The sequence below is a fragment of the Panthera uncia genome, chromosome D1 (assembly GCF_023721935.1).
Source record: "Panthera uncia isolate 11264 chromosome D1, Puncia_PCG_1.0, whole genome shotgun sequence".
Lineage (NCBI taxonomy): Eukaryota > Metazoa > Chordata > Mammalia > Carnivora > Felidae > Panthera > Panthera uncia.
In genome coordinates, this window is record NC_064808.1 from 39,143,413 (window position 1) to 39,156,630 (window position 13,218).

The 13,218-nt window shown below is 39.6% G+C and overlaps 1 protein-coding gene across 4 annotated transcripts in view; it reads right to left on the reverse strand.

The window, feature by feature from the left end:
* Positions 1-4,011: 4,011 nt before the first annotated feature.
* LOC125913211 (L-lactate dehydrogenase A chain) overlaps positions 4,012-13,218 on the reverse strand; it is a 968,541-nt gene continuing 959,334 nt past the window's right edge. For 3 of the 4 annotated variants that reach the window (XM_049618272.1, XM_049618286.1, XM_049618278.1), the window contains 7 exons: positions 12,598-12,747; positions 9,658-9,775; positions 8,554-8,727; positions 7,940-8,113; positions 6,520-6,637; positions 4,868-4,991; positions 4,012-4,317 (listed from right to left, as the gene is read on the reverse strand). In XM_049618272.1, the coding sequence (XP_049474229.1) occupies positions 4,153-4,317; positions 4,868-4,991; positions 6,520-6,637; positions 7,940-8,113; positions 8,554-8,727; positions 9,658-9,775; positions 12,598-12,723 (999 nt within the window). In that variant the 5' untranslated portion in view covers positions 12,724-12,747 and the 3' untranslated portion in view covers positions 4,012-4,152. Of the gene's footprint in view, positions 4,318-4,867; positions 4,992-6,519; positions 6,638-7,939; positions 8,114-8,553; positions 8,728-9,657; positions 9,776-12,597; positions 12,748-12,961; positions 13,209-13,218 lie in introns of those variants that run through there. The other variant, XM_049618262.1, reaches the window with a different exon arrangement.

The window sequence follows — 13,218 nt, forward strand, 5'->3', positions numbered from 1 at the left end:
AGTAATAATGAGGGGCACCTGGGTGGTTAAATCAGTGGAGCATCTGACTCTTGATTTCAGCTCAGGTCATGATCTCACTGTTGGTGGGTTTGAGCCACAAGTCAGGCTCCACGAGCCTGCTTGGATTCTCTAATTCTCTCTCTCTCTCTCTCTCTCTCTCTCTCTCTCTCTCTCTGTCTCTCAGAATAAGTAATACATGTATACATACATACATAAAGTAGTAATGGAAAGGAAAAGCCATGTGTAATTTTCTAAGGGTGTTCTTAATTTATACCATGAATTTATAACTCACAGAAGGGGAACCAACCTCCTTGGTCATCTTCTGTTGAGTATTTGCATTTGAAATCCTTTTCCATTTTCTGTTTCAAAGCCTATGGTTTGTTTTTAATGTACTTCAGACCATGCAATCAATCGCCCTGCTTAAAACTCTTCCATGGCTTTCCATTACATTTAAAATAACCAATTTTTACCATAACCTAAAAGACATTCAAGATTTGCCTCCTAAAAAAAAAAAAAAAAAAAAAAAAAAAAGATTTGGCCTCCTAGCTCTCCAACTTCATCTCAAGACATTCTCTCCTCACTCCCCACCAGCTTTTGGACTGCTTTTTCTTGGCTCAGGACTTTTTGCTGTTCCCTATATTTAGAAAGTTGTTGGGGCGCCTGGGTGGCCCCGTTGGTTAAGCGTCCGACTTCAGCTCAGGTCAGGATCTCACGGTTCGTGAGTTCGAGCCCCAAATCGGGCTGTGTGCTGACAGCTCAGAGCCTGGAGCCTGCTTCAGATTCTGTGTCCCTCTCTCTCTCTCTGCCCCTCCCCTGCTTGCATGCTCTCTCTCTCTCAAAAATAAACATTAAGAAAAAGTTAAAAAAAAGAAAAAAGTGCTTACCTAGCCCTTCTCGAAGTTGATTTCTCGTTTTCGGTTTGGAACATAAATGGCACTTCCTCTAGCTTTCCTTGACCAATGTGTGACCAAGGACCACCTCCTCACATCTCTCCTGTTTCTCTCATGGCACTTTTCACAAACTACCAGCTCCAAGAAACAGGTTCCCTGTAGTAGACAGGAACAGTAGCCACTGTTGGTCCTGTACTATCACTTGCTTGTATGCTTCCTTGCACAGCAACTCCCCACGCTTGCACCTCATTTACCAGGAGGTTAAGAGGGGGACACTGCTGGTGTGGATGATCATCTGGTGGCAGAAGGAGGTAGTGACCAAACTCCTGATCTAGATGAAGAAAAAGGCTCTTCATTCATACCTACCCAAAGTGCAGGGCTGGCCCTTGAGGTCCCCTGCCTGAGTGGGCTCTCTGGGTGGCTACAGTCCAAACTAACTTAGCCATTTTGCTTGATTGTACAGCTTGATTGTGTGGCAATGAAAATACAGGAGGGGCAAGATCTGTACATTCCAACATCTGCCCTAGTATAAATGCAGTAAAGAATTCTGAAAGAGCATGGCTTTGAAGTCCTGATACTTTGGCAACATGGGCTTCAGTGAAAAATATATGTGCATTTTTCTGTCTATATACATATATATGAACATTATTTATGTATACATAATATACATTATTATATATGTATAATAAGGAAGGAAGGAAGGAAGGAAGGAAGACTATGTTCTGAACATCCCATTTGCTTCCCCACTAACTGGTATCTTCTGTAAATGGAGCTAAGACATATTTAATCCACTTCCCCAAGGTTATTAAGACTAAAATGAGATATTACATTTAAATTTTAAGTCTATTTATTTTTGAGAGAGAGAGAGAATGAGCTGGGGAGGGGCAGAGATGAGGGAGACAGAGAATCTGAAGCAGGCTCCAGGCTCTGAGCTATCAGCACAGAGCCCAACGCAGGGCTTGAACCCACAAACTGTGAGGTCATGACGGAGTCGTAGTTGGATTCTCAACCGAGTCACCCAGGCACCCTGAGATCATATTACATTTAAAAGAATCAAGACTTTGCAGAATGGGCCCATTCCTTGCCTGGAACAGGAAGATACAAGGTAATCCTGAAACACTTTTTGTGCCTGTGGCACAAGGGAGTGCTTTAGAAGGGAGGTGCTTTAAAGGGAGGAAGCTTTAGAAGATTAAATCTAAAAATTCATGGAAGATTAGGTTAATATATCTTTAAGCATGACTTTTCAGTCATGTTGGCATTGACTAATTTCGTCTATCAGATATGAAATTAATAAATGTAAATAAATTTTTTTAGACTAAAGTTGCCCCAAAGTTAAAAGAGGCTATAGGCGTAAGTACAGGTTTGTTTTTGTAGTAATTAAAAAGTTCTAAGATTAGGTAGTGGTGGAAGTTGTACAACTATGTGAATTCACAGAATTATACGCTCTTTAAAAAAAATTTTTTTTATAATGTTTATTTACTTTTGAAAGAGAGAGAGAGAGAGAGAGAGAGAGAGAGAGACAGAGCACAAGCGGGGGAGGAGCACAGAGAGAGGGAAACACAGAATCCGAAGCAGGCTCCAGGCTGTCAGCATAGAGCCTGATGTAGGGCTCTTAAGATCATAACCTGAGCCAAAGTCGGACGCTTAACGGACTGAACCACCCAGGCACCCCTGCACCCTTTCAAATGGTGAATTTTAGGGGCGCCTGGGTGCCTCAGTCAGTTGTGTGTCCGACTTTGGCTCAGGTCACAATCTCATAGTTCATGAGTTAGAGCCCCGCGTCAGGCTCTGTGCTGACAGCTCAGACCCTGGAGCCTGCTTCGGATTCTGCGTCTCCCGCTCTCTCTGTCCCTCCCCCACTCATGCTCTGGCTCTCAGAAATAAACATTAAAAAAAATTTTTTTTAATGTAAATTTTATGATGTGTAAATTGTAGCTTGTCTATTTTTTTTAAAGCCTGTATAAAAAGCAAATCATATTATAGTACTTGTTAAGACTACATAGTTCATTCTTTTCCTTTTACATTTGACACACTGAAAAAAAAAAAAGCATAATTCTTTCTCTTCACTAGCTTTCAGGAAGGAAACTTTAGTGAAAGATCCTGGAGAAGTGATGACAATAAAGTTGTTCTAGTCAACCTCTGAAAGTATTCGGGCCTGAATAAGGATCATAGTTGTAGACCTATTTTGAGGAAGATCTAAAAGTTTTTGAGTGGACAAACCACCAAGACTATTTGGTTTAAAATTGTTAAGTACCATCAAGTTACCGGCCTCCAGAGAGCCAAAGTTCTTAAAAATCTGTGTCTCCCTATAGTGAGAAAGTACCACTGCCTATGTTGTTGGTAAGTGATATTTTTACATTCAGGTGTAGAATGCCATCTACATGACTTGTAGGGTACCAATTATGATTAGCCCTATTATCAAGTTATCTCTTAATATCTCGTGGCTTAGCATAGTAAAAGGATTGAATATAATGGAAATGGTACCAAAACAACCTACTCAATCAAGTCATCTATTAATTATATTAAATCATGTTAAACTAAAGTCTGATCATTAGTAAACAACACACCTTAAAAATACCACTGTAGTGTTGCCCATGAATACCCTAATGGGTCCCAATAATGTAATGAGTAAGTCGCAGCTTTATTTATCTTAATATAGTAAGAGAGAAGTCACTGTTCAAAGTTTATTTGGTATTTTAGTTGGTTGGTATGACACTTAGATAGTTGGTTGCATTGTTTATACGTAGATCTTTCTTTTTACATTATATGGCAATGTACACTATGTTCTGACTTATATAGGACACAAAATAAGATCCTTTAGAACAGTTATGCACAATACATGCAATACTGAATTTATACATTGGATCCCAGGAGGTGATTGGCTGGAGAAAAAAAAAAAAAGATTGGTCTAGGCATGTTGGGTGAAGGAACCAGAAGTAATACAACACGCAGTAAATACACGTCTGGTTTGAATAGCAACTGCAGCACATGCCACATTGGCAGTGGTGTCTCTGAGGTGGTGCAACTATTTTCAGTTAACCAACTTAGGACGACGCAAGATGGGTACCGTTCAGCATCAGGATGTAGCCGCAAGGTTTTGTGAACCATTCCTATTTGTAACTTAGGAAACTGATGTTTTTCCTAGGCCATTTTTAATATTATTACTTGAATAAGAGATCAGATAATAAGGACAATATACACAACCTCCAACTAAAAATCCTGTTGTAGTCTAGACAGTGAAGTGGTACACCATTAGAAAACGTTAAAACTGCAGCTCTTTTTGGATCCCCCAGAGCGTATCTGCACTCTTCTTCAAACGGGCCTCTTCCTCAGGAGTCAGGGTCACCTTCACAACATCTGAGATTCCATTCTGTCCCAAGATGCAAGGAACACTGAGGAAGACATCATCTTTTATTCCATAGAGACCCTGAAGACAAAATGAAAGACATTTTATGTTTTGTCTATGCATTTTGGGGTCTCCCAAGACTTCCATGCTCTACAAATATGTATGCTTATTTAATACAACTTGGTAAGTAGAAATTTCTTTCCACATTTTCAGTTAGGATGTGATGAACAGTGCAAATCATCAAAATACTGGCAAGATTCCTGTTGTAAAAGAAACTCTAAACTATTGCTGTTATCCGTAGTACTGTCACATTTTTATGGATAACATCTTGGTAACTCTAACTTCAGTGTGACTTCTTTTTTTCTTCAAAGAAAAAATTTTTCGTTTCTGGTCATGCACCTACCCCAATTTATTATTAGTCAGTTACCAAGTATCTATGTGGTGAACAGAGTACTAGTAGACATTATTCCTAAAGTGCAACCACGTCTCTCCAAAAAAGGAAAGTTGTTAGTGCATTAATTTATTTCACTCAAATCAAGGACTGATGACTAATCTGCTTTCATAGAAGACTCTTTTTTAAAAACCAGAAAATAATGGCATTTAAATACAATGTATCACTACACAGATCTACCTTAATCATGGTGGAAATTGGATGCACCCGCCTAAGATTCTTCATTATGCTTTCTGCCAAATCTGCCACAGACAGTCCAATGGCCCAGGAAGTGTAGCCTTTCAGTTTGATCACCTCATAGGCACTGTAGGGTACAGAAGGACAGGGAAGGTAGGAAAAAGTAGGGTAAGAGAAACAAAGAACAACAACGCTTTCACTGAACACAGGCTTTACAGCAAACAATGGCACAAAGTTGCATTATATGCCTGAGTAATGATTGCCACGTATACCAGGATATTATGAACAGGGATGTTCACAACAGTGTTGTTAGTAATAGCAAAAGCCTGGCAACAAGCCCAGGATTCTCCAACAGGGGAATGGATAAATTGTGGTACATACAGTGAAATATTCAACACAGTGGAATGTTACATAATGGTCAAAAATAACTGTATCTACATGCAACAAAATAAATGATTCTTACAATGTAATACTGAATTTTGGAACATAAATCCAAGATTATGTATGGTATGCTTGACTCAAGATTATGTCAAGTAAGGGATGGGTGGAAGGGTGAGTGGGAGAAGGAGCTCAGAACTCACTCATTTCCAAGTACCAACATACTAATAATTCTAATTCCAACGAACACTATACTTAGTTGACAGCTACTGTCAACATTTCTTAGGTTTTATTTAATTAAACGAATACAAAGAGGGCCCTGCCTAAACCAATCATGATTCATTATTCAATTCTATATACCTGAGATCCACACATGACCACATGGTTTATAATAAGTAAATAATGCCACCAAGCATGAAAGCTTCCCTGTTTCAACAATTTCTAAGAGTTAATATTTACATTTTAGTACCACTACAAATCTAGACGTTCCTTGAAACTTTATAATCATTTGAATAAACAAATGTCTCTATTCATAAAGCCCATAACAGGAAATTGGATTTAAAAGTTCTTATTCCTGGGGTGGGGTGCCTGGGTGTCTCAGTTGGTTAAATGGCTAACTCTTAATTTCGTCTCAGGACTTAATCTCATGGTTTGTGGGTCTGAGTCCCGCATCGGGCTCTGTGCTCACCATGCTGAGCCTGCTTTGGATCTCTGTCTCCCTCTCTCTGCCCGTCCCCCACTTGTGCTTGCTCACTCTCTCTCAAAAATAAATAAATGTTAAAAAAAATTCTTATTCCTGGGGCACCTGGCTGGCTCAGTCAGTGGAGCGTGTGACTCTAGATTTTGGGGTCGTGAGTTCAAGCCCCACATGGGGTGTAGAGACTACTTCACTAAAACTTTTAAAATAATAAAAAATTCTTGGGGCGCCTGAGTGGCTCAGTTGGTTAAGCATCCAACTTCGGCTCAGGTCATGATCTCACGGTTTCTGGGTTTGAGCCTCATGTCAGGTTCTGTGCTGACAGCTCAGAGCCTGGAGCCTGCTTCAGATTCTGTATCTCCCTCTCTCGCTGCCCCTCCCCCACTCACACTCAGTTTCTCTCTCTCAAAAATAAACATTAAAAAAAAAAAAGTCACATGCTCTACCCGACTAAACCAGTCAGACATCCCTAGAAAAAAGTTTTCTAACAAGAAGTACTCAAATGCCATTAAACTTCCAACTTTAAAATAAAAATAATAAATTTTAATCTTCTACATTGCCAAACTATGGAATCTATTACCTGTCAACCACCTGTTTGTGAACCTCTTTCCACTTTTCCTTATCTGCATCAGTGCCTAAGTCAGGGTGCAGATTCTTCAGGGAGACACCAGCAACATTTACTCCACTCCATACAGGCACTACAAGAAATAGCACAGAATACATTTATTTCCATACATCATCCAGCAGACTATAATAGCACTCCAGCCAGCCTTGCTTCAAGTTAACTCACTCCTTGCTTGCTGACTTAAGACCCTTGATCTTTAACAGAACTAATTTACTTTCTTTAAGATTTGCAGACCACTGGCCTTGGAGAATAAAAGACCAGAACTTTCCCAGGCCACAGAGGCCAGCAAGTCTGTTTGAGGTCACCTCACCTTTCTGATTAGCCCAGCAATCTTTCAACAAAATGTTTTTCTTTTTTAAGGTCACACAAATGACTTTACTGACCTCCTTTTGTACATCTGTAGACCTTGCCCTCTTTTGTAGAAAGAACAGAGTACTCTTGCACAACCCCTGGGTCCCATGGAACCAGACCTTCTTGCACAACCCCCACCCCCAGGCACCAAGGAACTAAGACCTTGCACAAACTCCAAGCACCGAGGTAACTCTGTAACTGGCATCATCAAATCTGCATGTAATCAAGGAATGTCACAGACCACTGCATTCCCTTAACTGATTAGACACCTTCAAAAATCTCTGGGCCTGGCAGAAACTTTGGAGTTGACTTTTGGACAAGAGTCTGCCTTCTCCCCACGTGGCCCGCCTCCTGAATAAAGCTCATATTCTTTTTCCAGTCAAAACTCTGCTCTTGAGTGCTGGCCTTTTAAGCAACAGGCCGCCAAACTTGGGTTTCGGTAACAAGACTAGTTATTTTGACCCATTTTTCTAATCCTCATTTCTTATCTGAGGAGGATTACCTGCTTTTGGTAGATGGTAAAGACTACCAATGCCCTTACTCTTAGATTTTCATTGATTAGATTAGGTGAAACTAAGAATTTTCACCATATTCTGACCTTTTTTCCTAACCTATTGGGATGTTTAATCCTATTTGAAATACAAAGATAGTATGAGATCATAAGGGGAATTTTCTTAGTATAAGTAACTGTGAATTCAACTGTGATAGAATTTTTCCATGCACTCCATTTGGATTGGTTAACCTTTTCACAGCCTCACAGTTCAAGTCTCATATAGACAGTTGTGATAGTAAATGACTGAGGTCATCCTAAGAATTATCATCTTAAGTAAAAGAAATTTCATTCCCCATCCCCCATGCCATAAGAGGTCACATAAAATAGCTAAAATCTGAATAATAGATTTTTAGAAATCATTCTACTCTAATGAATGGATATCTAATTTCAGCTCTGATTTAATAATAAAACTTCTATCAATATCTTACACAGTCTTTTTGAAAACAAAAATAGAAAATAAGTTATGCTTACCACTGGAGTCTCCATGCTCTCCAAGGACCCACCCATGACAGCTTAATGCGTGAACTCCCAGCCTTTCCCCCATTAGGTAACGGAACCGGGCTGAATCCAGATTGCAACCACTTCCAATAACACGGTTTTTGGGAAAGCCACTTATCTTCCAAGCCACATAGGTCAAGATATCCACTATGAAGAAAACATTTAGGCAAAAATACTAGGTAAATCATTAGATGATGTTTGGCTACTCAAGATACATGGCTCTGTAGGAATCTTGATATTGATCATAACCAATCAGTATCTTTGTCAATATTTTTAAACCTGTATGTATAATATAGCAAATTCATTAAGTATTCAAGAAGTGTAGTATAATGAAAATAAATTGTGCATCTAGAACACCTTATTCATACCCTTTTCCCTTATCTAAGATCTTCTCGGGAAAATAATTTTTAAGTTCTAACTACATTGAGGGGCACTGTACCCCTTTAATATGTTAAATTTAACTATTTTACCAAATCCATTCACAAGAGGAAAATGAAAAATACGAGAAATAAATATGTATATATAGAATATGACATATGCCATCAGTGTTACTCAAGCTCATCTATTTGTGCAATTAAAGGTCTCACCTGGATTGGAAACAACAAGCAACTTGCAGTTTGGGCTGTATTTTACAACATTAGGAATGATGAACTTAAAGATGTTCACATTACGCTGGACCAAATTAAGACGGCTCTCTCCCTCTTGCTGACGTGCCCCAGCTGTGATAATAACCAGCTTGGAGTTTGCAGTCACATTATAGTCTAGACAAAGGGGAAACAAAAACCAAATTAAGGCTTTAATCTCTTCCATACATTTTTTTTTTATGGGCAATTTTATTAGTGTTTTGTTACCTCCCTTACTTCCTTTCACGCATAGGTAAACACAGATAAATGACACTAATGCCACCCCTCCCCCCAACCCATGACTCCTTTAGCTTTTGGTTTTTTCACTGTGGCCACCTAACATGGAGGAAGAGTACATCAACGCCTTCCTTGTATTCTGGTTTAGACTGTGACTTTATATAACCACAGTTGGGAGGAGCTGGAAAGAACCAAATGAGACATTATCCCCCAATTTTTTGCCACCTGAGCCCAATGCTCAGACTCTTCCATACCCCTATTTCTACTTAATTACTTTACTGTGATCATATCAGCACAGAGATAGGCGCCTTTTTTTTTTTTTTTTAAAGCAAAGGCAACTTTACACTTATCAAGATCTTGCTTCTAGATACCCTATGGCACAGGATGGTTAACCCAGCCCATAGATAAGTGGTCAGTTATTTTCAGGTGTCAAAAGAAACACTATTTGTACACATGCCAGGTTTCCTGACTAGGGCTCATAAGTGTGAAAAGTCTGAACTGGCTCATTTACCTTATTCTCAACCTTGTCTTAGTGTCTGAAAGGAAGTAGGGGAAGTAAGTATATTAAATTTAAATATTTGAAGCAATGTGGTTAAATATGGACCTGAGAAGCATTACTAATTACATTCTAATTCAGATGCTTTCCACATTATAGACTATTGGGTTTCCATTACTAGAAATTGAAACTTTGGTATAAACAGGTTGCCAATGCAAAATGGCTCAAGGGCTCTTTGCTCCTATACGAAAAATAAATCTTTGAAAAAGGATTTCAAGCCTGATAAAAAAAATCAAATCTAGCATAGATCACAATATAAACTTGTTGAAATCAACCTTTGCCAGAGACAATTTTTGGTGTTCTAAGGAATAGGCTGCCATGCTGGAGATCCATCATCTCTCCCTTCAATTTGTCTTCCATGACATCAACAAGAGCAAGTTCATCTGCCAAGTCCTAAAAGATACAAAATTTTTAGTCAAATAGAAAAGAGCTGCTTCCAAATTTTAGAAAGGGATGCAAAATTTCTATGTTTCTAGCATAGGAGAGCTCTGCCACTTTATTAGTATCAGGACATACCTCAAAGTAGAGGCAGGCCCCCATTTAAAAACGGACTCACGGGGGTGACTGCGTGGCTCAGTCAGTCCAGCATCCAACTCTTGATTGTGGCTCAGGGCATGATCTCACAGTTCCCGAGATTCTCTCTGCTCCCCCCACCCCATCCACTAGCATGTGTGTATGCTCTCTTTCTCTCTCAAGATAAATACATAAACTTTAAAAAGTGACTCACGGATGACCCATGCATAGGAAAAAGTACCGATCCTCTCTCTTCACAAGAGCAACTTCTTTTTTTTTTTAATTTATTTTCTTTACATTTATTTATTTTTTGAGAGACGGAGCACAAGTTGGGAAGGGGCAGAGAGAAGGAGACACAGAATCCGAAGCAGGCTCCAGGCTCCGAGCTGTCAGCACAGAGCCTGACACGGGGCTCGAACTCACAAACTGTGAGATGACCTGAGCTGAAGTCAGATGCTTAACTGACTGAGCCACCCAGGCGCCCCTTCACTAGAGCAACTTCTGCAAGCACTCCACCATTCGACTGTGTGGTAGCAGAACACTAGATTGGCAATGGCTGGAATAACATCCAATTACATAAGACTGCTCTGTTTAGTCTCTCAATTTTACACATTAATTTTAGGCCATTAATCATTACATAAGTGATGTTGACCAGTATTAAGACTTGGAAATTAAAAAGTGATATTCTGGATCATTCCTTTATATGTTTTCCATATATTAACCAACACTAAGTGTTCCAAGAAGACAGATTTGTGCATTTGCAAAATAATATTGGTGAAAAATATCCTTTCAGTTGAATCTATAAATGTTTATAGGTGCATCTCAGACCAGGAGCACCAGCAACAGATTTAATACACATGGGGTGTGAACTGTTATAACCAAGTAAGTTATACTAGCTGAGCAACAGATCTACCCCCCCCCCATGTCATCTGTAATATAATAACCTTATACACACCTGAGTTAGAGGGCATAGGTGTGGAAAAAACAAATGGCATCAATTCCTGATCCAGTGGAAAGCTGTAAAAATTGGTCCAGGTATCCCCTGATTGTCAGAAGTTTGCATTATGCCACTTCCCTTTTATAAAAGACCTAACTTTAGTACCTGTTTTCCCTAACTGAAATAAATCCAAAGAGGATTTCTGCCTTTAGGAAATAAGGCAATTGGGGCGCCTGGATGGCTCAGTCGGTTAAACGTCCGACTTCGGCTCAGGTCACGATCTCGCGGTCTGTGAGTTCGAGCCCCGCGTCGGGCTCTGGGCTGATGGCTCAGAGCCTGGAGCTTGCTTCCGATTCTGTGTCTCCCTCTCTCTCTGCCCCTCCCCCGTTCATGCTCTGTCTCTCTCTGTCTCAAAAAAAAAAAGTTTAAAAAAAAATTTAGGAAATAAGGCAAAAAAACCACAAAAAACAAAAAACAGCATTCAGTGTTTGTTTCGCAGTGAGCCCTTACAGAGGCAGCACACGTCCTAGTTACCACCTTGGTTCCACCTGATGAACCAAGTTCCTCAGGAACTTTACTCAGCATCTCAGCATCAAGCTGCCATAGCTTTGAACTTTGTGAGCATCTGTACCTTATCTCTATTTTGTGCATGCATTAGCACGATGTGTCCTAAGGTATCAGAAAATCCTAAGGTTATTTTTTGGGTCTGGGAATGTTAAAAAATTTTCCACATTAATTAATGGTAATTGCTTCTTTGCTTTACACCAGGCTTCAGAAAGGTTTCATAGGAATGCTCTCCTTTCGGATAGTGGGGGAAACCTTTATACTATGTGGCCCCTCCTAAGAACACATAAAAAGCAACCTATGTTGTTACACAACCTCTGCATAGCTCATTTCTGCCTTCAGTTCCTTATTTCAATCCTTTCCTGTTCAAAACCCAGAATTCATCATTACACTCCCTTATTAGTAACTCCAAATCTAAACTTAAAATATTTTAATATTGTAAGCTGCCTCAATTTCTTTTTTTATATAAACCAGGCTCAACTACTATAAAACATATTCTTTATTCATTCTCAAATTATCTTTTGCTATCTAACTTTTAACTCCATAACTGGTACCAAAATTATTATTCAAGGTGAGGGGCACTGGGGATTTTTGTGGGAGAAAGACTTAAGATTCCCCACATTGTGTAACTAAAAATTTTTTTTTTTATTTTGAGAGACAGAGTGAGCGCACAAGCAGGTGAGGGGCAGAGAGAAAGAGAAACAGAATCCCAAGCAGGCTCCATGCCATCAATGCAGAGCCTGCCTGACGTGGGGCTCAAACTCACCAACCACATGATCATAACCTGAGCAGAGATCGAGAGTGGAACTCCCAACCAACTGGGCCACCCAGGCACACTCAGTGATTTTAATTTTACCAAATGTGTGTATCATTTTCAACTCAAAAATTACTTTAAAATAAAGGCATGTTTAACTTAAAGATATAGACTATGTTTTCATTTGTAGGCAATTCATGCATGTTAATACAGCACAGTGAATTTAAGGAACTGTGTCACCAGCCTTATAACTTTTAATGTTTTTAGTACAGACACTCTTTCGGTATAGCATCACATTACTAAAGTTTGTTCCACATAAAGTTCTTCAAATGAATGCATGAACCTAAATATTTGTATATACAATGTAATAATGCAATTCTTGGAGGTGTGGGGAGATCGTTGGGGTCAAGGTATCCTTGGCTTTCAGAGTGATGGGCTTTCACTTACCTTCATTAAGATACTGATGGCACAAGCCATGCCAACAGCACCAACCCCAACAACTGTAATCTTATTCTGGGGGGTATGGTCTTCCTTAAGAAGATTCTGAATCAGTTGATCCTTGAGAGTTGCCATATTGGATTTAGAAGCAAAAGGAATCTATAGGGGGGAAACACACACTGTCACTGCATCCTCTTTAAATTAACGCTTATTAACCAAAAGCTGTTCTAAAAGAGCTTATTTTACTTCCTTTTGGGATACTTGCCATTAAAAAGAGGGAAGGAACAAACCTAAAGATGGCCAAAGGGATACTGAAAGGCCTAAAGCCAGGGTCTGGTCTGGCTAGGATCTATCTTGGTATAAACGATCTCACCTTGGCGTGGAAAAATAATATTGACGTTTGGGTGTAAGTATAACTTCCTGAGGACTCACTCATCTTGATTTATTAACCCCAAGCGGGGCTGCCTTTCCTCACACAAAATCGCTGTGACTGCCTGCCCAAATGTACTCCAATCACCAGTCCTGCAAACCCTCAAAAAAAGTAGAGAGAAATGTGCGGAAGGTTCCCGTAAATGCCTCTTGGAACCACCTGGACGCCGTAGGATGTTAAAAACAACAACAACAAAAAAA